This window comes from Micropterus salmoides, unplaced genomic scaffold (assembly GCF_014851395.1).
Source record: "Micropterus salmoides isolate LMB-PRFRI ecotype aquatic unplaced genomic scaffold, ASM1485139v1 Ms_hic_scaffold_4, whole genome shotgun sequence".
In the NCBI taxonomy this organism is placed as follows: Eukaryota; Metazoa; Chordata; class Actinopteri; order Centrarchiformes; family Centrarchidae; genus Micropterus; species Micropterus salmoides.
Window position 1 is genome coordinate 8,838,134 of NW_024043372.1, and position 22,647 is coordinate 8,860,780.

General features: G+C 39.9%; 1 protein-coding gene across 2 annotated transcripts in view; it reads right to left on the reverse strand.

Moving 5' to 3' along the window:
• Nucleotides 1–22,647, reverse strand: part of mtss1 (MTSS I-BAR domain containing 1) — a 69,650-nt gene that overhangs the window by 34,871 nt on the left and 12,132 nt on the right. For both annotated transcript variants that reach the window (XM_038695706.1, XM_038695707.1), the window contains exons 2-3: nt 13,173–13,234; nt 9,590–9,663 (exon numbers count right to left, since the gene is read on the reverse strand). In XM_038695706.1, the coding sequence (XP_038551634.1) occupies nt 9,590–9,663; nt 13,173–13,234 (136 nt within the window). The remainder of the gene's footprint in view (nt 1–9,589; nt 9,664–13,172; nt 13,235–22,647) is intronic.

A 22,647-nucleotide genomic window follows, 5' to 3' on the forward strand; every position in this document is an offset into this window, starting at 1 on the left:
CAAAACATTAACTGCCACACATACAAACATGAGCAGAAACGTGGCAGCAGGTGGATGGGTACACACACACACACACGCTCTCAGGTATGAGGCGTGGGTTAAACATTAAGGTGTGGTGAGGTGTTTTTGTTTTATTTGCCTTCCCCTCCATGTCACTGCTCTGAGCTCAGAGAACATTCAAGTCTTGAAGACACTGACATTATCTTAATGTAACCAAAGTAGAAGTTTCAAATGCAGCATTTTTAAAACGTGTGTTTGTGTTAAATCCTGTCTGGTTAAAGGTTTTTTGTTTTTATTTAATTAAAAACATGAGAGATTATTTCAGTTGACAGTAAAGTTCTTTCCATAACAACGACGCTGTGTGACATTCAAAACATCAAATCAAAAAACCTTTCTTAAAAAGATGCTCTAATAAATATTTTTATATTGGCAATGGATTGTTGCAGCAGTGGCAAACTCACACTAACACAAAGCTGACATGCTAGTCGCTAAAGAGCCAGATATTATTCTCACAAGTTTCTAGCTGGTTGCCTTTTGGGCACCGATTCAAATGTGTATCTTAACTGAAAGGTTTTAAATCTCTTGTCAGATTCATATTCTTCACACATTTAAGTATTGAAAAAAAGTCAGGTCATATTCCTGCAATTATGAAACTATTTCATATTCAGCCCTAACCTTTAACTTTTCCTCAGTCTATCAGGTGTGATAACGGTGTGATAACATTGTGCAACATGGCAATGTCACCCCCCCCCCAAAATGCCCCAAGAAACACGATCAGACAGGCTGGAAACTAACCAACAGTTTTTCTAGATCATCTACTTGGGAGTCAAAGTGAAAGTAAGATGTTGGTAATAATGCTCACTTTGACCTAGTCAAAGTTAAAGTTGGAGGTGGGTCTGGAAACTGTGATGAATGTTGAGTAATAAGACACTAAAACAATCACTAAAACCATGACTTGCAATACAAACAAACCACCTGCAATAATAAAACCCTACTCGTAATACACCACAATTATCCTTTAATTTTCAAGGTATAACGTGTACGTTTGGTTAACTCAACAAATTCATTACGGCTAAATATTACATCATTTTCATTGAAGCCAGCATTATACAATCAGTATCACAGAATACTGCTAAGCCCTGTTTAATGGCGTAAATATGCTTATTTAGCAACCCATGAATTACAACACGTGTGTGTGTGTGTGTGTGTGTGTGTGTGTGTGTGTGTGTGTGTGTGTGTGTGTGTGTGTGTGTGTGTGTGTGTGTGTGTGTGTGTGTGTGTGTTGCAGCCAGGTGCTAAACACTGTAGGCGTTTGCTGAGTTTGTGTTCAGACATGTCTAATCGAGCTCAGAGTCGACCAGAGATGACTTCAGAGAAAAAATGTAACCTAACGAGATCAGACAGAATCTGTGTGGGAGCAAGTTTGTTTTTGATTCTCACATTTTGTTTTGTTCTGGTTTCACTGTGTTGTTGATTCATGGCTCTGCAAAAGCTAAATGAATGATCTGTTAAGGTTCTTAGGTTATCAGTACATAAACAAAAGAGAAGTGTGACATAAAGCACACTTTTTTTGGTGTGTAGAGTATGCAGACACCATTACACCCACATGTGTGACAGGTGAACATTTCACTTCTGAACTATGGCCTATGCGTTTCTCACCAAAAGACGTAGATCCTAAACTACGTAGATCATAAACTACGTGTTTAACTGCATTTCCATCCTCACAAAACATATGCAAAACCTGCATTGTTTCCTTCCATGTTTGATAACTAGCAGTCTTCTTCTTCCTTGTATTTTGCTTGCAACACTACCTTTCTTTGGCACATTACCATCAACTGTGAAACAATCATCAGGAATGTCTCTCATGTCTCCAGTGTGATCATGCACAGGCTTCCACAAGCTTATGCACAAAAATATAAAACATTGCCCCATTGCACTACTAGTGGTAAAACTCTCCCCAGGGTACCCTGCTGCTCAAAAAGCCTTATGTCTTTTTAGAAGACTTTCTGGCTGCAGAGATTTGTTCCCATTCAGCCACAATAGCACGAGAAAGGTCCAACATTGCTGTTGGGAGGTAAGGTCTGGTTTGCAATCAGCGTTCCAGTTCAGTAGGATGGGATAAGTTCTTCCACAATAAACTGGGAAAAACATTTCTTTATGGACCTCCTTCCATAGATTCTTGCTGGAGGACTCAACACATCAGCGGGCTGAATGGAGATGAAATGCATGCAACTCCATCCGTCTTGGCTGGCTCACCTTTAGCATCAGGGCTAAATACAAAATTCTCCCAAACAGGCGCAGAGGCATTTTTCTTGTTTACTAGCCTTATAACATTATCCCCATCACTTGCTATCACCGATTGGTAGCTCATTTTTGTGTGCATAGTGAGGAAAATGAGGAAATGTTTATCAGTAAATGCACAGTGTAGGCTGCAGTTTGCCAGGGAATAAAGGCTGCAGCTAAAGCTGTTCTGCATTGTTTACCAACTGCTGGATAAGTGAAAGGGGTTATCGCATTGTCAGACAGTTTTATGCAACATCACACGCCTACGTTAAGGGCCAACAGAAAGAAAGAGGAGCGTCTGTATTTTTGACCTCATTCCTTCCGTGGATGTCTAAATACCTTGGTATAACGTAACACCACCCAAGCCTACTTTGTAAACTCTTTTTTAAGACGTGCTAATCATCTGAAATGTGAATGATTCGACTAACATCAGTCAAACTCCTCTGGGTGGAAAAAGAGGAAGAGGAAAATATAAACCTGCTCCAGTCATTTACAATTTCCCTCCTTTTCCAAAGACACAACGCCAGAGAGACAGAGAGAGAACTGTTCACCGTCCTACTAAACCCAGATTTTCCAGCTTCACTCTCCTCCTCACAGCTCATAATGCGATCCTTTCAGAAAAGCGTGTGTGAGTATGTGTGTGTTAATTCCTGTTGCTTCCAGGTTGTACCACAAAGACTACTTTACTGCGTTCTCTTTTCCTCTCAATCTACCCGTTTGTCTACCTGATGGTCACATTCAAACATCCAGCCTGGACTGAAACGTTGGAAGTTGTGTGCAAGTACTACTCTTAAAACTATTATATCGATTCCATCCTGCATCAGAATTAGACTGGCTGCCATGACAACTCCAGTCATTAACCTCAACAGCCCCCAACTCAATCTTCAAATTGATCCTGTTATTGATTAACTGACCAGTTGACCAGTCAGTCGGGACGGAGCAAACTGTCTTCTCGCCTCTGCAATCCAAAACACATGCACAAAGTCAACCGTAGGAAATTACAACTATTCAGCACTCAGTGGGTCGTCTTGTGATCCGAGTGTGTATGTGTGTGTTCTTTGAAAGCCCCATGATGCCAAAGACGTCAACTGTTCCTTGGTTGCTGGGGAAAACAGTCATGTGGGAATCACCAGAGGAGAGACAAGAGGAACCTGCTTTAAAAATCAGCTGATTGTGTCAAGACTTATGCCACGTTTTAACTCCCAATACCGATCCAGTCATCACTCCTGAACATTATCACTGACTTCTGCAATTATCTACAGACATTAGTTTTCTAGTTTTGAGTGTTTTAAATATATTAAGTCAGTACAATTACAGTCAATGCTCTAGAAAAGTAGAAACTCAGCGGTAGTCATCTTGGTAACGCCTCCAGCAGTTATTTCTGGCTAACATGAACAGGCCACTACCTGCATGAATATGGAGAGAGTCATAACTGCACTTTCACTGGTCAGTGGGACTTAATAACTGCATGCATAGAATCACCAGTAAAATCTGATCAATAAAATCCAAAATAAGGTTGAAACTGCATTTTCCCCACCAGTTTTACTTCTATTATGCACGTGTGGTAATAGTGACGCCTACATAGTAGACCCTTACGTCAGTGGAACCACACGATAGGCTGAAATATGTTTTCCGCGTCGGCTGTTAAAGGCAGAAGATTGGCTTTCTAGTGGGAAGAGCAGGACAACCATCTTTGCAGTTACGTGCTTTCCCTATAGAGTTGAGGAATCTGAGTTGACAGGTCGTCTTAAAATTTTGCAAAACAATGACAGCACAATAGTACAAGCATTAATGTATGCCAACTGTTGTGCCAGCTTTGAAAGACCTTTAAACTTTCAGATCAAGATCTACTGACACACCAAAGATGTAACTTTGCATGACCAAAAAAAACTTTTGCTTTCAGAAATGAGCATCTGAATAATAATATCCATGTCTATTTTATGATGTTATGAGAATAATATTAAAGTAAGAGCATAAGTTTGTCAACCTTTCTCTACCTACCTCAGCCATATCTGATTTAGTGAATTATCAGAGTTATCACCACAGGCTAAAAGGCACCCATAACAACAAAGGCCATCACAAAAAAGGTGGATGCCAAGGATGGGAAAGAAACGTGTTTTTACATATATACACACACACACACACACACACACACACACACACCACAAAGATTTAGTGTAACTGTAAACAATTAAAAACGATCCTACCGCAATTTTTTTTCTCATAATGTAAATATCATCATCACTACAAACTCCATTTCTAAAATAAGGTGTGCAACAGGAAAAACAAGGCAGTGTCCATTTGTGTCTAAGACTTAATTACGCCCATAAAGTTTTAGCGTTTTGGTTGCATCAAAGTGTGCACTGGCTTTAATATATATCTAAATGACAAGTGTTTTTATTCCAATCCAATCCATTTTTAAAAAACACAGGTTTGCAAAGCGCCGCACAAGAAATAAAACATAAAACACACAGAACACATAAAAACAACAGAAGACCACATAGCTGAGTGAGTTTTCAGAAGGGATTTAAAAGATTCAAGGGCAGGGGCCATTTTGACCTGTGGAGGTAGCTCTTTCAATAGTTTAGGGGCTCCTGCTGAAAAAGCCCGGTCACCCCTGGTTTTTGGAGCGATAAGCAGAAGTGATCAGTAGACCTAAGTGACCTTGAGGGGGTGTAAACTTGCAAGAGGTCTGACATATAGTGAGGTGCCAACCCATTTATTCAATGATTCTCAATTGTTGCACCTGAGTTCAGTTCCTGATGTTACAAGTTTTGACAGATCACAAGGCAGCTGTCAGTGTCTATAAGGCATGCACACTGATAAACGACAGTTAAAGTCAGTTGACACCGAAATAAGTTCTGGCAGGTTCCCTCACAGAGAAACTCCCACACCAGGTGTGTAGTACCACTGTGCATTGACAAACAGCATTTCCCAACCTCTAAGATCACATAAAAATGATGACATGGCATTACAATCACAACCAACCTTAAAACACACACACACACACACCCACCCACCAGACCGGTTCTGACACCCCCCCACACACCAGAGAGTGTCCCCTGCGGGTGTTATGAGGGGCTGAAAGGGAGAAAGAATTAAGTGTTTTTACATGCTGACAAGACTTGTCAACGCAGTGTACTGTACAAAAGTGTAACTGTGTGTGTGTAGTAGAATAGAGGTAATTAGTGCCCTTCTTAAAGTTAGCTGTTCCATTTTTCTTTTGTCCCTCTCCCTCACACTCAGCAGCTGACAGGCTGAAGAAGCTGAGTGAGAGAACGGAGGAGGAGCAGCATTGAAGTATATTGACGACAAACGATTTGAGAGAACACAAACAAATTTGAGCACTACTCAGTCTGCAAGTCAGCCGCACAGGTGCAGGTTTCCAAAGAGAGGGAGGCAGCCGTCAAACACACAACACAGATGCGTACACACACAGAGAACAGCGGAATGTGATCAAGGTCAACATGCAGTATGTGGAATGATAGAGCATAATTAATTTGCATAAGCAATAGACATTTTTCTATTGTCATATCGCTCAGATCCCCCACTGAGCTAACTGCTAACAAATGGCTGTGTGTCCACTGCAGAGCCAGGAAGGGTTAAGGACCAAGGACCAGGACCAAGTAGAGCTAAATCATAGGAATCAAAACGGATTTCTACCAAAGAACTCCTGTTTAACACTCGTCTCTCAGCGCAGGCTGAACATTGTTGGAGCTTTTAAAACCAATGGGATGATCCATGATATCACATACTCAAGTTGTTCAAACAAGACACAAGAAGCAGATAAGATGTCACATGATAAAACAGACTTTACTGATCCAACACAACACGTAGAAAAATAGAATGGGAAATAAAAAAACAATATATAGTAGAAAAATAAGAACAAGAGCTATATGCACTATATTTACAGATGTGATTTATTCTGTGGAGTTCTTCTATTTGAAGTTTTCTGTCAGGTTTGGAGCATTTTGTAGTATGAATGTTGTGTTGCAAGGAAATATACAATGTCCAGTGGGAAGATGGAGAAAGATTATTTTTGATTAAAAATAGTAAAAAATTAAATAAAATAAAAAAATACCCAGCTTAATTTCTGAGATCTTCAAATGTCTTGTTTCGTCCAACCCACAGCCCAAGACTGAAAGATATTCAATTTGTATTGATATAAAACAGCAAATCGTCACATTTGAGAAGCTGGAACCAGACAGTGATTGGCATTTTTGCTTTAATCAATTTGTTGGTTAATTTTCTGTCAGCTAATTGATTAACTGACTAACAGTTTCAGCACTATCTGAATCCCTGAAGCAGCCGATGCTTACACAAACAGCTGTGTTATCTTTAACCTTCATACTCTTTATTGAATGTCACTTGGTGGTGATTTTGAAATATCCTCTATAGATTTGATTCTGAAGACAGTTGATCAATTTTCTGTCGAACCACAAAATGAGGCAAGTTTAACAAAGAGATAAACACGTGCTGTAGGTGCTGACTGCTCTGTGTGTGACTGTGGGCTGTAGAAATTTGGTGTTTAACTGTACGTCTTGTGACATGAGATGCATGATGATACCTTATGATACTGAGATGTTCAGGCATTAGTTATGCGTAAGTTAATGTCATGCGATGCACAATGTGATCTGAAGCTGCTTATTTCACATTAATCTCTGTATTTAACTGACTGTTATTTATCTGCAGTCTGCTCAATTTGTGCTATTAGAGGTTGTGTTTCATGTTCATCTAAGTGTCAACCTGCACAGCCCCCCCCCCCAAAAAACAAACAAACTGTTAAATCTTTACAGTTTATTTCTTAATGTGTGTCGTATGGGGGTAACTCAATGCAAATCTCATTGTAAATGCACAGACTGTGAAACAAATGTATACTACAATTTGTAAACACGAAACACGATCTATAAATAGATTCGGAATCCACAAACTATTCATGATCTACAATTATAATCTACAAATAAATTTGGGTGGCTGTTTGGTTTACTGCCTGAACCCCTGAAAGATTGGTAGGTACTAGATACACAGGCTAAGCACAAACTCTCAATGGCTTGTCTTCAGTCAGTCAGTTCTAACGGACTACTCTCTGAAGAGCAGAGGCAACGCCCAACCTGATGGACACTATACTTTGAGTTAAAATTATTAGGATACCCTTAAAAAGAATGCTACTTTACTACTGCAAAAATCACATACATATAAAACGCATAAGAGTATACCAGGTCAGTTGTCAGTGTGTGCTGAATATGCAGCCGCTGGTGACGGAGCAAAATGAAACAATCTCCAATCTTTCCAGACCATATGGGTTAGCAAGAGCAGAAAGAGATTGCAGCATACATAGTACTGAAATATAAAACAGTATTACAAAGGCACACTTCACAAACCAAACTATTAAAGGGGGGTGATTATTCAGCACTTAAGTTATCATGAACACAAACAATTTCCACACAGGATTAGACGCAGAGTAGATGATGTACACGTTCTGACACATTTCAGCTCTTATTTTGAAAGCTTACTGAAGAAACGTGACATCACATAGAAGCAATACCTCTGATTAGCAGACTTAATTTTCACCGGCTATGGCTCCGAAGGAAGAGCGGGTTGCTTGTTAATCGAAACATCGGCGGTTCAATCCCCGGCTCCTCCAGGTTGCATGTCGAAGTGTCCTTGGGCAAGATACTGAACCCCGAATTGCTTCTGGTGGCTGTTCCACTACTGTATGAATGCGTGTGAATGCTAGTTTCTGTTTGAGCACTTAGGCTCAGTGTATGAATGTGTGTGAATGGTGAACGCAATGTAGTGTAAAAGCGCTTTGAGTGGTTGCAAAGACTAGAAAGGAGTAATACAAATACGGAGCATTTACATTTGCTGGTAGTGCTTAAAACAAATGCGAAACAATCTACAAGTAGAATGACCCTCACGTGCAAGAAAATCCTCTGGCATTCATTCAAATTCTGGTTTTCAAGTACTGATTTATATTTATGGATCATGGAGAGTTTTTGTTGTGGATTTTGAATCCATCTGTGGATCATGTTTTGCATTTACAAATTGTAAAATATATCTGTGACACACACTGTGCATTTACAATGATACTGAACTCGATTTACCCCCATAGGGTATCAACACTCAGACATGACAGAGCAGGTCTGCAGAGGCTTCCATGGAGGGGAGTGGCCATAATTCACCTCCCACACACCCACATTTAACTGGATTTCCTTTAAATACCAACTGACTTGCGTGTTACCACCAGCTGACTGTCTTAAAGCCCCAACACACAATCACTGCAGGTCTGAATACACTGGTAGTCCACATCTACATCCTCCATGTATTTATATAGAGTCTATAGTCTGCATCAATACATTATTCACAGCAGACAATATGTTCTGTTTGAAGTAGGCCAGTTTCTTAATTTGGTTTAAAAAAAAAAAAAAGACATCACTGAAAGCATGATAAACCATCTCGGTCCACAAATATAGCCTTGAGTTAAAACAAAGGCTCTTAATGCTAAAGCACAAAGTAATATTTTAGACAATACTGCGCTTTTCGTCTGTATCGTCTGCAAACAGCCTGGTCCATAAAAAAATGGTTTCCCAGTTTGGTGTGGAAAAACTGGACAGGCCAGCACAGAACCCTGACCTCAATCCTGTCCAACACTTTTGGGATGAAGTGGAACGCCGACTGTGAGTCAGGCCTTCATCGGTGTGGACCTCACTAATGCTCTTATGGCTGAATGGGAGCAAATCCCTGCAGCCAGGTTCCAACGTCTCATGGAAGGCCTTCCCAGAGGCGTGGAGGCTGTTACAGCAGATGACAAATTAAACGGGAAGTGAACTGATTTTACACATTAAAGTCTGTTTACAGTTGTATTTAAAGCCTCCTCATCTCTGCCGAAGACTAGAGACTCCAGGCTCCATTAGCTACTAGCGTAACACACCGGCATTGTGTGTAATGTAGACGCCAAGACTATTTCTGGTTCTGCCACATCACTTTTGATCCCTTTTTCTTTCAATGTCCATCACGAGTATCATATACTATAATATAGACTATAAAGTATATTACAATCACACCCTGGTCCACTGAGAGTTAATAGAGCCAATTAGTTCCCTTGTGATTTCACTATTTATAATAAAAAGAGAGACACAGTGAAAGATCACACAGTAAGAAGGAAGGAAGGAAACATGTCTCTTGGTTCACTTAAAGGATGCACATACAGACACGGACAAGGCTAATCTCAGAATGATATTCCTTTTGGTGTGCCTGGCCCATAGCCAAGAACAAAATCTAACTGCATCTATCTGTGTGTTTTTACCTCTGGTCCCGGTCGCCATGTCTGCCACCTTCTGAAAAGCGTCCAGGAAGGCTCCGGTCACCACGAGGGTCGTCCTGAAGACAACAGACAAACATTATACATCTATTAACTGAATCCATTACATACACATATTATATAACTATGTATATTCTGAGTGAATCTGGATTTATACAAAACCAATCATCAAGCGAATCAAGTGAAATAATGCATAAAATACTCCCAAGAACTTGGCAGCATCTCAAATGTACTTTAAATGCTACATATTCGATATGATGAATATGCTATACAATCCCATTAATGGGAGTGCCTCCTACTTGTGCTAAATAAATAAATAACAAAACTTCTCTGGTTAAAATCAAAGAAACACAGCAGGCGGTAGATTACAGTCTGCTGCAGAGGACACATCATAAACAAACCTCTGCCTGGCTTTAAAAAGGAAAAATAAAGGACTTTTATTTTGGAAGCAGGGTTTGTGGAGCCACGTGAGAGGCCAGTCGCCCTCAAAGGCCAGTGTTAGGAGTGCAACTGGAGACCTTCTGACACACACACACACTATCATCATCAATGGACCTTCTGTCTGTCTCTCTCTGTGTGTGTGTGTGTGTGGAATGTAATGTAATGTGCACGCGCACACACATTACATTACCAGCGAGGTCTGTTTCTGTAGCTGTGCACACACACACAAACACATCATCATTACCCTGAAAACCTAACTAAGAAGATCAGATGACACTGCTGTCAATAGTCTGTGTCTCGGTGTCCAAGTGTGTGCTGGTCCGACCTCAGTGGAAACTGTTTTTCATATTACACACACACACACACACACACACACACACACACACACAGTATGCATCATCTTTTGAAAGTTGAAGTTTGCACTGTGTGTAAGGAAGAACTGAAATAACTAATAGATGTTAAAATAACAAAAATACCTTGAGATGAGCCAACAATGCAACAAACCTAGCAGTAAGAACAACGAGGCACAGGACACTAAAACACTTGTAACATCTGAGGTAAAAAAAAATAAATACTGCTTGTACAACAAACATAAAATTAAAGCACACTGCCATGGTCTCATGTTTCCACAGACATGTTTGATCTGCCGTCCCATGATCCCCGGCTGCCTGAACACTCTGGTGGCGCTGCGGGAAAACTCACGGTCCCACATTCCTCAACAAGACACTAGAAACCCCACTGGAGTCTGACACAAGCTCTGGTTTGTCTTTGTTCAGCTGGTACATGCTGCTTTAAAGTGCAGGTACTTAACTAGAGGTCAGACTGGGGCTGTTTATCAATGTCCCCCATCAGGCTGCATGAGCTAAATTTGTAATTATTCCCACCTCAAGCAGTAAAACTTACTCTGCCTAATGCAACAGGGGAAAATTAATGCTAAAAAGATGCAAGTGCTGCTAAAATGACAACTTTATCAGATCTAAAATAAAAATAATTATGTACAAATAACTGTATCAAATGTATCCAACGACACAACTATGTTGACTGAAAGCGAAACAGAATATATAACCCTGGAATATTCCAACATTTTTAAAACTCATATGAAATGTTATAGCTTCCTGCTTCTTTTCACTGTTACAGAGTTTACATCAGGTGTTTTCATTTAATTTGTTTTTTCACAATGACACTTTTCACCAAAAAGCATCTGTTGATTGAAACAAAACACAATTACGTGGATAGTTAGAGTCACTCATATTTTCATCTATATGATTTCATCCCATGACAAAGATAAAGACCACACCCACAACAGTTGTGTCCTGTAGGATGTCAATCCCATTGCAGCCCTCTACACTGAGGACTCCAGTCCATCCTTTAGGCCACAATTATGTCAATTATGTAAATTTAACCACAAATGTTTCTGTCTGGAGCCTTAGGATTTGTCTACAGGTTACATGTGAATCATGTGAAGTCCTGTTCTAGTTTCAGCCACAACAGAAGCTCTTTGACAATAAACTATTTAAACAATTTATCTGTTCTCTGGTGAAGATCTGGGTTCCCAGAGGCTGGGCTGGGAGGAATGGCCAGAAGTCTAGAAAATCATCTCTCTAATAAAGGCAGAAATCTCTGATTGTTTGTGTGCGTTTTGTATTTTCATAATGTTGAGAAACATCCGATCGACTTCAAATGTAGTGGGTGTGCTGCTGGAGACCCAAGGGAGTGAAATGTTGTATTTGGTAAAATTTGGAAACGCGTCACGTTCAGAATGAATAAACTACAGTACAGCGCGAGCCGCTCAGCAACAACGTGGGTGGGGTACGCACGCAGGGGCGGGAGCTTATATTATCCTATGTGGTAGTGAATTGTTGAAAAGGAGTTAGTCATAACACAGGTTTGATGTACGTTAGAAACGAATGTGATGAAACTGAGTTGTAAAGAGTTTTATGAAGTTCTAAGGAAGCGCTGAATAGCTAGCAGTATCTCCGCCATTGTCCTGTTGTTTTAGAGTTATTAGTGCTGTAGGTGAAATCAATGTGAGACACACATTTTGACCAAGCACTATACTGCTAAAAAAGGTATGGAGGCATCACATAGGCCCCTCTTAAGGGGCACTGCACTAGTACTTAATAATTATGATCACTGAATTGCTTATAAACATTTTTTTTTAACAAGTCTTGACACATCAATGTTTTTCATGTTTCATATTTAAAAAGGGCATTTGATTTTTATGACAGTTCAATAACAAACAACTGTGGAGCAAATGTGTGTTTATGTGTGCAAATTATCCCCAGGAGATCTTTTGAGTAGCATTAAACAGAGCGGTTTGAACAGCATGGATGTCCTATTTTTGCCTGCATCTCTGTGTCTGTGTGTGTGTGTAGCTGGCTGACTGGCAGGGCTAATAGACTGTGACTGGCTGCAGCAGGCAGAGTGATGCTTATCAAAAGTAAACTGGCCTACTGGGAAACACAGCCATTATACTGTTATTACACTGAGCCAAATACTGGGTCACTGTGTGGGTGCATGTGTTTGTGTGACAGAACACAGCAGCTTTCATGTAAAGTTCAGCAACAATAACCTGAATATGTTTGGTGGTGACATTTTGCAGAGTTCAGCAATAAGTCAACCACTGGCCAGCACCCAGTAGAAAGCCCCAGGGCACAAGAACTGTGAGCTGTTATTGTTTAAAATATTTTAATGCTACACACAATTTGTTACCAAAGACAAACTTCTCACCATTTTGCAGTAATGTTATTTTAACACAACACACACGCTCAGCAGTGTGTGGATTGTAAAACTGAACTATGACCAGGATGCATACTTTTTATTTCTTTGACTTGGTGCAAATCTGATTTTTTTTATGTCACTGATGATGACCAAAGGCACTAAAACATGAGTCTTGACATGTAGAGTTTTATTAGAGTTTAGTCTGGGGCGGCTGCCCTACAGGTGAAAATGCAAAATTTATAATGTTGAGTCAGAGCTGACTTGGAAATATTCTTATTCAGGTACAGCCCTAGAAGCCAGTAGTTGTTGTATGATCTGGCAGCCAGTGGGATCAGTTAGAGAAACAATTATTACACATCGAGATTAAGAGTGTGTGTGTGTGTGTGTGTGTGTGTGTGTGTGTTACCTGAGTTGTGATTGTAGCTTGGCTCCTTTGGTTACAAAGTCCTCCCACGTAGGATAACTGGCCTGGAGAAAACACAGAACATCAATGACATTAAGCCTCAGACAGCATTACACAAGTCTGACCACAACAGAGTTTTAACTGAGATATTAAACCCAAAATTGTAACAATATGCATTTCATACCAATAATCCTAAAGAGCTTATGACCTTAATGAAGGAGAGAGCGCTATTATTAAAGTATTAGAACTGAACTCGTCAGGTATTTCTCTGTGCAGAACTGCAATGTTTGGATACAACACTAACTGATGGAGAGTCAAAATTACATATATTTGATTACTTTATCATAATATTTTACTGTTTACTGGTGAATTCCCACTGAAAAAATAATTATATTGAGTTTAATGAACTTCTGTTAATTCAGGTGGTGAGGAGAAATCAGTTCAGGAAATCAGTTCAGGAAAGATTAGCCTCTGGAGTCAAACATCAGCATTACTGGAGCTCAGCTGATCAATGCAGAAAGAAAGTTTTCTGTCAACTAATCGACTGATTGCTGCTCTCTTTTATCTTCGTGTTCCTTATCAATGTAAAGCCCCCTTTTTTTTGCTGGACAAAAACAAAACACTAGCACCTGCTAACGTCTGGCTCTTGTTTTCAGTGTGAACGGTACAATGGGCATTCACTTCCAGGTCAAATGACTCCGCAGTAGTCACGGGTATTGATCGGGTCCAGCTCCGATCGGCAGTGATATAAACATGACACGCTAATCTTGCCAGCTTTTCCTGGACGACTCTTTCATCTGTGGATGTCTAAAAGCATCTCATCCATGTTTGTGTAGTATTAGCATGCTAGGCTAACAGTCTGTCAGCTGTGGCTTTATATCTGCTCCATGCTGCTTTTTACTGTTTACTAACCCCCTTTTTCCAGCGCAGTCCAAACGCGACTAATTGGGGGGAAAAATAAAAAGGCAAACTCGATCGCCTATTTTTAATGGCTTTACTCGTGTTTAAAAACACCCGCATATGTTTTAGTGCATAAAGGATATAAGATTCCTTTTACAGCTTCCAACAACAGCAGCACTGAATAGCGTAAAACCAAACAACAGCTGACTGTTATTTTTGGCTTCTCTGGGTTTCACATGAGGACAGATGCTGGGTCTCTCCGGCCGGCCACAAACATATAGAAGGAAGCAAAAGAAAGCAGCGCCAAATACAAGAAAACCAATGCCGTTGTCATGTAGCTGTAACTGATTCTCCATGAACCTGCCGCTTTTTCTCTGAGCTCATCTTAACGTTCAGTTTTATCACTACTGAGCCACAAATCCTGTTCAAAGCCCACAGTGGCATGAATTTCACTTGTTTTCATAAATATTTTCTATTCGGACATAAACAAGAAACACCAGAGTGATAATGCCAGAAATTAAAGAAGCCAAAATGTATAAAAAGCTGTGAATAGTCACAATTGAGAAGCTGGAACCACCTAATGTGAAATCTTGCTCAATCGACTAATCCTATAAACTCTAAATCTCCTCACACTAATAAAGGCAGTTGATGTACAAATGTGTGCAACAGTTTAACAGAAATAACAAAATCTTTTATATCACTGAAAGGTGTTCAAAGTTTCTACATAAGGAAAAATGTTGTGTTTATTTCTTCTGCAGAGATTAAAAATATCTTCCCGGTGTTTAACGCTTCCCGTTGAGGGTAAAAACAGTTTCTATGTCTGCATTTTGTAACAGCAGCTGATTGATTATGTAATCTAAGTCTGGTTCTGCTGCAGCTCTGACCTTGGGTTACATCTGTGACCAACAGCTGCTGGTGCGGTGTTCTGGTTATTCAATTAAAAATGCAGGAAAGCCCTGCTGGAATGAAGGGCTGAATCTCACTTTCTCTCATTCTTTATTTTCACAAACCCCATCACCCTGTCTGTCCTCTGTATCTGCTGTCCACCAGAGAGGGGATAATACCGATTTAACCCCTAACACTAACATTAGCCTCTTAGCTCCACACCGCTGAAGCTGTTTGCCAGGCATGAACACAGCATGGGGCTGACAGGTTTACTAGCAGCAGGGGCTCGGCACTGCGTGATGAAATACTGCAGGTGAACGGCTGAATGCCTCTGGTGAATAACTCAAAGTGAACCTGGGATAAATAGGAGAGGAAAGAAATGAATAGAAATGCATCACATTCCAATAACTTAATTATTGATCCCAAAGGGGACAAAGTAGGTTAAGGCTGGAACTAAATTTACATTGGGATTTAGAGACATGAGCTGACAAGTAAAACTTAAGATGAAGTACATTCAGGGTAAGCTGAACTCAAAAACCATTTTATAGCATTTGTATGGAAAGCTCTGCTTTTGGAGATGAAACCATTAGTGGTTATTGAATGGCTGATATTGAGTGATTGATGGTAAATTTCAGGCAGTAAGTCATTTCTAGATAGGATAATAGAATGTTTTCAATTGAAGGCATTCATAACATATTGTAATCTTTCCAAAACCTCATTTCAAGCATAGGGGGCGGGGGGGGGTGTTAGCCGTATTAATGGTTCAGAAAATCCATGTGTGGAAAACTGACTATAAATCAGCCTGGACTTGTATGGAATCAAATGTCTTGTACCTCTTGTGCTCTCCAACTGGCATCTTATTATATGTATGTACAATTTTGTCTGCTTTTTCTTTATATGTCAGAAGGAGAGTAGGGATTTCCGGCAACTTCACCCACTTCCAAGGTCCATAAAGAAGGTAAAAGGTCTCATAATAATAATAAATACGAAACGTTATTTTTAGTGCACTTATTAAATCAATGTACTTCACACAGAGAGGGAGATGATTTGAAAAACACAGTGACTGATAAAATACGTGAGGGGCAGAATAGAAAAATTAGAATAATAAATAATAAAATATAACAAATAAAATATAAGAAAGAAAGAAAAGATAAATCGAGAAAGAAAACTGTAAAGTACACAACCAGCTCAGATAAAATCAGGAAATGCTTTCTGATGAAAGTGTGTTTCTAGATAAGACTAAAATGAATACACCGGCTCCAATTTCCACAAGCAGGTTGTGCCCTGACAGCAAAAACTCTGTCCCTCTTAGTTTTAAACAGGAAACCCCTGCCCGAAGATCTCACAGTAAGCAAAGGTTTGTAAGGAGTTCAAAGATCTAAAATATAATCTGGAGCCAGGTCATGGAGAACCTTAAAAGTAATCAATAAGATCTTAAAATCAATCCTAAAACAAACAGGGAGCCAATGTTCAGAGGCTAAAACAGGTGTAATATAATTGCAACTCTTGGTTCTGGTTAAAACCCTGACAGTCTGTAGACATTAAGGTTTTTAAAATAAGAACAAAGACTGTTGCAATAATCTAGACGTGAACTAGAGCATGTACAACAATTTCTGCATCTCCAACATTTAAAATAGTTTTATTTATAATAGATCTAATGTTTGAAATATTTGAGGACTGGACAAGCTTGGTGATAAGTTGCCCAAAGGGTAGGTCAAAACTCCAGCAACACCTAGTAAGAACAACTTTAATGGTACAAGCCTAAAGCTGATGATACACAGAGCAACTTTTAGAGCAATCATGAAGGGCAACATTGCCGTCATTGGTAATGACTAAAGATAACTACCGTAATCCCCTTCCCTCACCACTCGCCCCGCACCGCCGCTATCCGTTCAAAACATCAGACTTCAGTCAGATTTGCCACTAGCAAGATTGCCCAGCAACATTGCTCAAAATGTTGCCCCGTGTATCATCAGCTTTACACAGTTCAAAAGGTGTAACAGATATGTGTTTGGCCAGAAACATTCGGTACAGGACGTTTGGTTCTTTCTTCAAGTCAGTGCAACCTGTAATCAAACAATTACTGACAAATAAGCTTAATAAACATCTTAGTATATGCACAACATAAATTCAAAAGTGTACGTGGGTCATGAGTTGTCTGTTAGCATTGTTTAGGAGCGTTATGATTTCCCAATATGTTACAGTTACAATGGACTATCTAAGAAATGTAGTTTAGCCTACTTGAGCAGCCACTGAAAGTCGCCCTGGACAGGAGTTTTAAGCGACACGCAAAGAACATACACTACAAAATGCCTGCCGCTTGTACTCCAGTGAGTGCAGCTCTTGTTCCCTCTGCACTTCTCGCCTAAACCTTAAATTCTGTCCGGATTTGTTGTGACTGCCAGGAATCTCACAGTCAGTCGCAGACAAAATATTCCAGCAGTGGTTTTAGCAGAAAACACCACAGACAGACAGAGTCTGAGAGTCCACTGCAGCTTGATACTAAGAGCTTTAGAACAGCAGTTGCTAAATTGGGGTCCTGGGGCCCACAAGGGTCACTGAAGGTGTCCAGAGGGTTAAAACAGCTGCCAACAAAACAGCCGTCCTTTCTCCGAAGAAGAAACCGTAACAAAAAGGTAGTGACTGGACATTTGGGTCTTTGATTTTGTATTTGATTATCTTGGATTTGAGTTTGTTGCCTGTTTTAGTTGCAATTCTCTTGGTCACAATTAACCTATAACTAGTGCTGGGCAACGATTAAAATTGATAATCGCGATTAATCGCATTGTTTAGCAAAAAATTAAATAATGAATTCTAAAGTAGTGTATTTAGCTTTTTTAATTTAAAAGTACTTCTATACACAAAAGTGCAATAACATGTGGTTTGCAAACACTTAAACAAATAAGGTGCTTTTTACCAGCAGTATTCCCTTTACACAGTAGCAATGAAATATTTCTTGTAAATCTCAACTTAAACATTAATGTAATTAAATTAAATACAAAACCAAAGCTATCTGCCACCGAATTACCTTTTATCTAGCTTGTTAAAACAAGAGTCCAGAGCCACGATCATATCATCATAACAGACAGACATAACAACTTCTGAGCAACAGGTAAACATAAATAAATCGGTTTTCTTGTTTTTTTCTGAACAGGTATCAGTAGAAACATTTTCTTTTATCAGGGAGCAACATAAACAGTCTATGTTCAGTACCAAGTGTCCCTGTTAGAGTGAGGTGAAGTGGTCGCCTCACGCATGCGCCCGCCGACGAAGTTGAATTGTCTTGAACTTTTTGTGCACGATGTGGAGCACAAGTCATTGGAAAAGAGACTGATCCTCGCCGTTTGTGAGTTTCCAGAATGGTGTTTTTTGAAAATTAATTACCACCTATTCTGGTAAAACCCCTAAATAAAATTATGAAAACGAAAATTAGCATAATATGACCTCTCTAAGGGATCCTTATGAAAGATTTCTGCCATGTAAAAAAATTACTATAGGCCAGTATTGTGTTTCAGATTTTTAAATATCAATCAAAGGTTGTACCTAATATGATGGTTACATCATATACATTTACTCGTTCAGCTGACGCTTTCATCCAAAACGAGGGACACATTGGTGGATGTGTCACAGTGGGAATTGAACCCGGGTCTCTCACACCAAAGGTATGTGTCTTATCAACTGTGCCATCACCATGACGACAACGTTGATAAAGTGAAGAATCATAAGTAATTTATAGAGTTATATTACCAAATATTTATTAAATATATTCCCAGGCTCTCAAAAATAAATATTGGTTGCTTTGTTGGGCTTGGAAAATTGATATGCTCTTTTGTAGAAATTTCATAACCAGCTTTGGTATCTGCCTAAAACTCTTTTAAGATGAGTGGAAATGGTGTGCATGCTCCACAAGCAATGACACAGTAAACTATTCACAGAGACTGAGCTCTCCATGTATAGAAGATATACAGAGTTGTTATCCTATCTGCTTAGTCAACCAGACGGCATGACCAGGTATACGATTACATATAGTCTGTGTGTGTGTAGTCACCTGCCATCAGCGCCTAATCCTACAATGATAATCCTGACTTGCTCTACTGACCGACAGAAAGATAAAAGACCGAGACAGAGCGCTGAGGTGGGATTGGCGTGACATCTCAGGAAAGTGAGAATAGTGCCCTGTTGACCTTTCTGGAGTCCCGACTGACTATAGAAAGACCTTATTTAGTCACTCCGTCAACTTGTCAGTCAGCCACTGAGCTGGTAATACATCAGTCAGTCAGTCAGCTGGAAAGGCAGTAACACTGCTGTGGTAGGAGGTTCAAATATCAGTGGAATAGGGCTGCAGCTAATAATTATTATTATTATTATTATCAATTTATCTGACGAGCATTTTCTTGATTAGCCCAGTGTTTCCCATACATTCATTTATTTATTTGCAGCCGCCTGCCACAATATCAACGCTGACCGCCACATATTGTTTTCAAAGTTTTTTTTCCTTTACTCAGCTCTCCCTCTCTCTCAATTCAAATTAGCTTTATGGCCGTGAATGTATAACCTCCTCCCCCATTTATTATATAAAATTATATCGCAATAATTATTGTTATTGTTTTATTGTCCAGCCCTAAACCTAGCTAACAAGGATTGCATTGTTAAGGTTACAACACAGCTGGGCTGTTGCATTTAGCACGCTGTACATACTGATATCAGATATCACCCTGATGCCGGCTCAATTAGCGGGATCGAGTATCTATGACAATGAGGCTGATCTACGGGGCCAATTTATTCAATCAATTAAGAGCGTTCTACACAAAGCGTCAGCAGTGCACCGGTAGACATGAACATTTTGCTAGGAGAGCTAACACAGCATGGAGGAAGCTAAACACAAGGGGTCAGCAGTTTTGAGGCATTTCACTCTTGTACGCTAACAAGTTTGACGGCTACTTGCAATATTTGCCAAGCAAATGTATCAGTATCAGGACTGAAAAAGTCGGATCAGTACATCCCTAACTGTGTTCGTGATATTTGGTGTGTGAATGAGTGTGTACTCTGCAGCTTTCTGTGTTACCTTTACATGTGCAGCCATGCATTCAGCTGACTGCTTAGTACCTGCTGCTTCTGTAGGAATGTTTGCTTGCTTGTTTGTTTGTTTATCTTCCAGATAATCAGATAACAGTTTGGCGAGGTGTGGGTATTATCGAGAGAAGAGCCAAAACATTTTTCAGGGGAAACTGGTTCAAAGCACAAATTCAAATGAACCGGTTTTAGAGCTCAACCTCAGGAAAGTTGAGAGCATCAAGGCTGGAACATGCTTCTCTATCTATACGTTAGCAAACGCATGGATGTCATTCAGAGACAATAGAGATTATACTTGTACAATTTGAGTTTAACACGTTCAAGCGATGTTGAGATTTGGGAGAGGTGTATGTGTCAGTTCCTCTAAGCGTCTCTGCAGCATGTGTAGCATGATTCCTACATGACTTACCTGCCACTTTCACTGTGTGGCAGCCAAACGATAAGAATACGCTGGGACTAAAAATGCTGGTGCGTTTTAAACGTTCACTTCCTCTTTAGAAACAAAGCAAATCTCCTTTGATGGTGTAAACCATCTCTTTGAAAATTAAAAATAAATAAGCTCTCATGTCATTAGAGGGTAATTCCGAGTGCGTTTTAAATGCATCTTACAGAAATCTGAAATCTGTTCGAGCGGAAACAGGTTGACCCTGTAGACTGTTTGGAAAACCATTTCCATCTACCACTACTGACTAACTGGTTGCAGAAGGGGAAATATCCTGGTTTGTGGTGTATGGCAATATTGAGGACCCTCTTATCATAAATCACTCAGTGTCACGGTGCGGAGAAGGCATTTGCCAAAAAGAATGCGATGCTGCAGATTCCTTTGAAACCAGTTTGAAAGTGTAACCTGGCAATTTCACACTACAGAGGATTACACTACTAACTTGTTTTACTTTCCATTTATTAAGAGCCAACAATGTTTAGGCTTTGGGTATCCACATCTGTATCTAATTGGCCTGTTATTTCTTTGTTGTCCTTATTGTAAAGAAATTCCATGGAAAGACCATAAACATTAACATGTTTGTACCTCTCTCAATACTTTATGACTTCACTACTCTTTCTGTGGCTCTCAGCCTTGAGCCTATTTGTTCCTAATGAAGAGATAAATCTTTAAAAACAGCTCACAAATGTATAGGCTCAGAGTATACACTGACTATATCACCCAAAATACATATAAAAATTAAAAAAAACATTTTGCCCACTACCCTGGTAATTATGTTTTAGACCTACAGTCGCTGTGCAAATGTGCTGAAGCAACAGAGGGCGCGAGGGGTTTGGACTGTTCAAACAGCAGGTTGATGGTTTGTTTAACGCCATGTTTGAGCAACGCTGGTTGACTCAAAGAGAGAGAGACAAAAAGAGAAAGCAGACAGGTAGGGTGCGTCAACAACAGGTTAATGGTATGTTCAGTGAAGTCCTACAGGTACAACACAGTGGACTGCCTGGTCCTTTATCTGTGAAACAATTAGGTTTTCATTTACCGAGACAAACAGACAGGAGAGTATTGACTTCTCATTCCTCTTATCATTCTTACATAACTCAATCATTTCTTTAACAGCAACAGCAGGAAGATCTCTCCCCTCTGCTTTGCTTTTGTTCACTCCATTTCATGGTGTACTGGGTTGCCATGCACTGCTTTCTTCTCTTTAAACTACTGAAGTTCACAAAGTTTAGTATATTTGTGAGGCAGAAAGTCAGCTCTTAGATGACAGGCTCAATCAATTGTTTTCCAGATTAAAAAACTGTGGTGAAAACTGAAGCCCTGGAGCCTGCAGTGAGGCTTAGAAGTAAAAGAAATCAGTTCTCCCTCCGTCTCTCTACAGCAGCAGCCAGACTTTGTGGAGCTGCATCATGATAACCTAAACACATAATTAGCTATGAGTTTGTCACATGCATGTGTACTTACAGTCACTCTTTCAGTCTCCAAATTCAACTAATTTTACTCAGAGGCCGGGGTCAGATAGTGGAGGCCTTGAATACCTTACACGAGGACAATTAGCTATTGTGACAACAGCGGGTCTTCTTTAAGAATTGTGAGCAGATTGTTTAAGCTAGTATTTTAAGAATTTCGGTGGAATTTCATGCTTGTTTTTTTTTCTTTTTTACATGAGAGCTGACAGTAGAGAGATGACAGAAAATGGGGGGAGAGAGAGTCCTCAACGGTCCACCGATAGACTTATACTGGGGATTCTACTTTTCACTGTCAGTAACTTAAACCCCTAAGACATAAGCATTACCCCCCCCAGTTAGTATTTTTCTGCTTTTGATGACACAGGATTTACTTTGTCTCAAATTATTACACATCAGAAACACATCATAAATAAGGGCTGAGATGCTGCTAAGAGTCCCAAATGTTCCAGTCCTAGGGACGCACATCTCAACCCACAGCTCAAAGAAATCTGTTTCTGCACGCTCGTCAGTTTCAGGTATGAGATCACAGAGACAGACGAGTAAGAATCTTTGATGTGCTCATCAATTTGGGACTGTGCATCTGCGATAATATCATCTCGGTGGCCACAAATTTCTGAGGTCTGTTGCTGGTTTATGAAGTTGAATTCAAGCCACTCTTAACTATTTCCCCACTACAGCTGCAACACTTATCAATTAGCTGTCAACTATT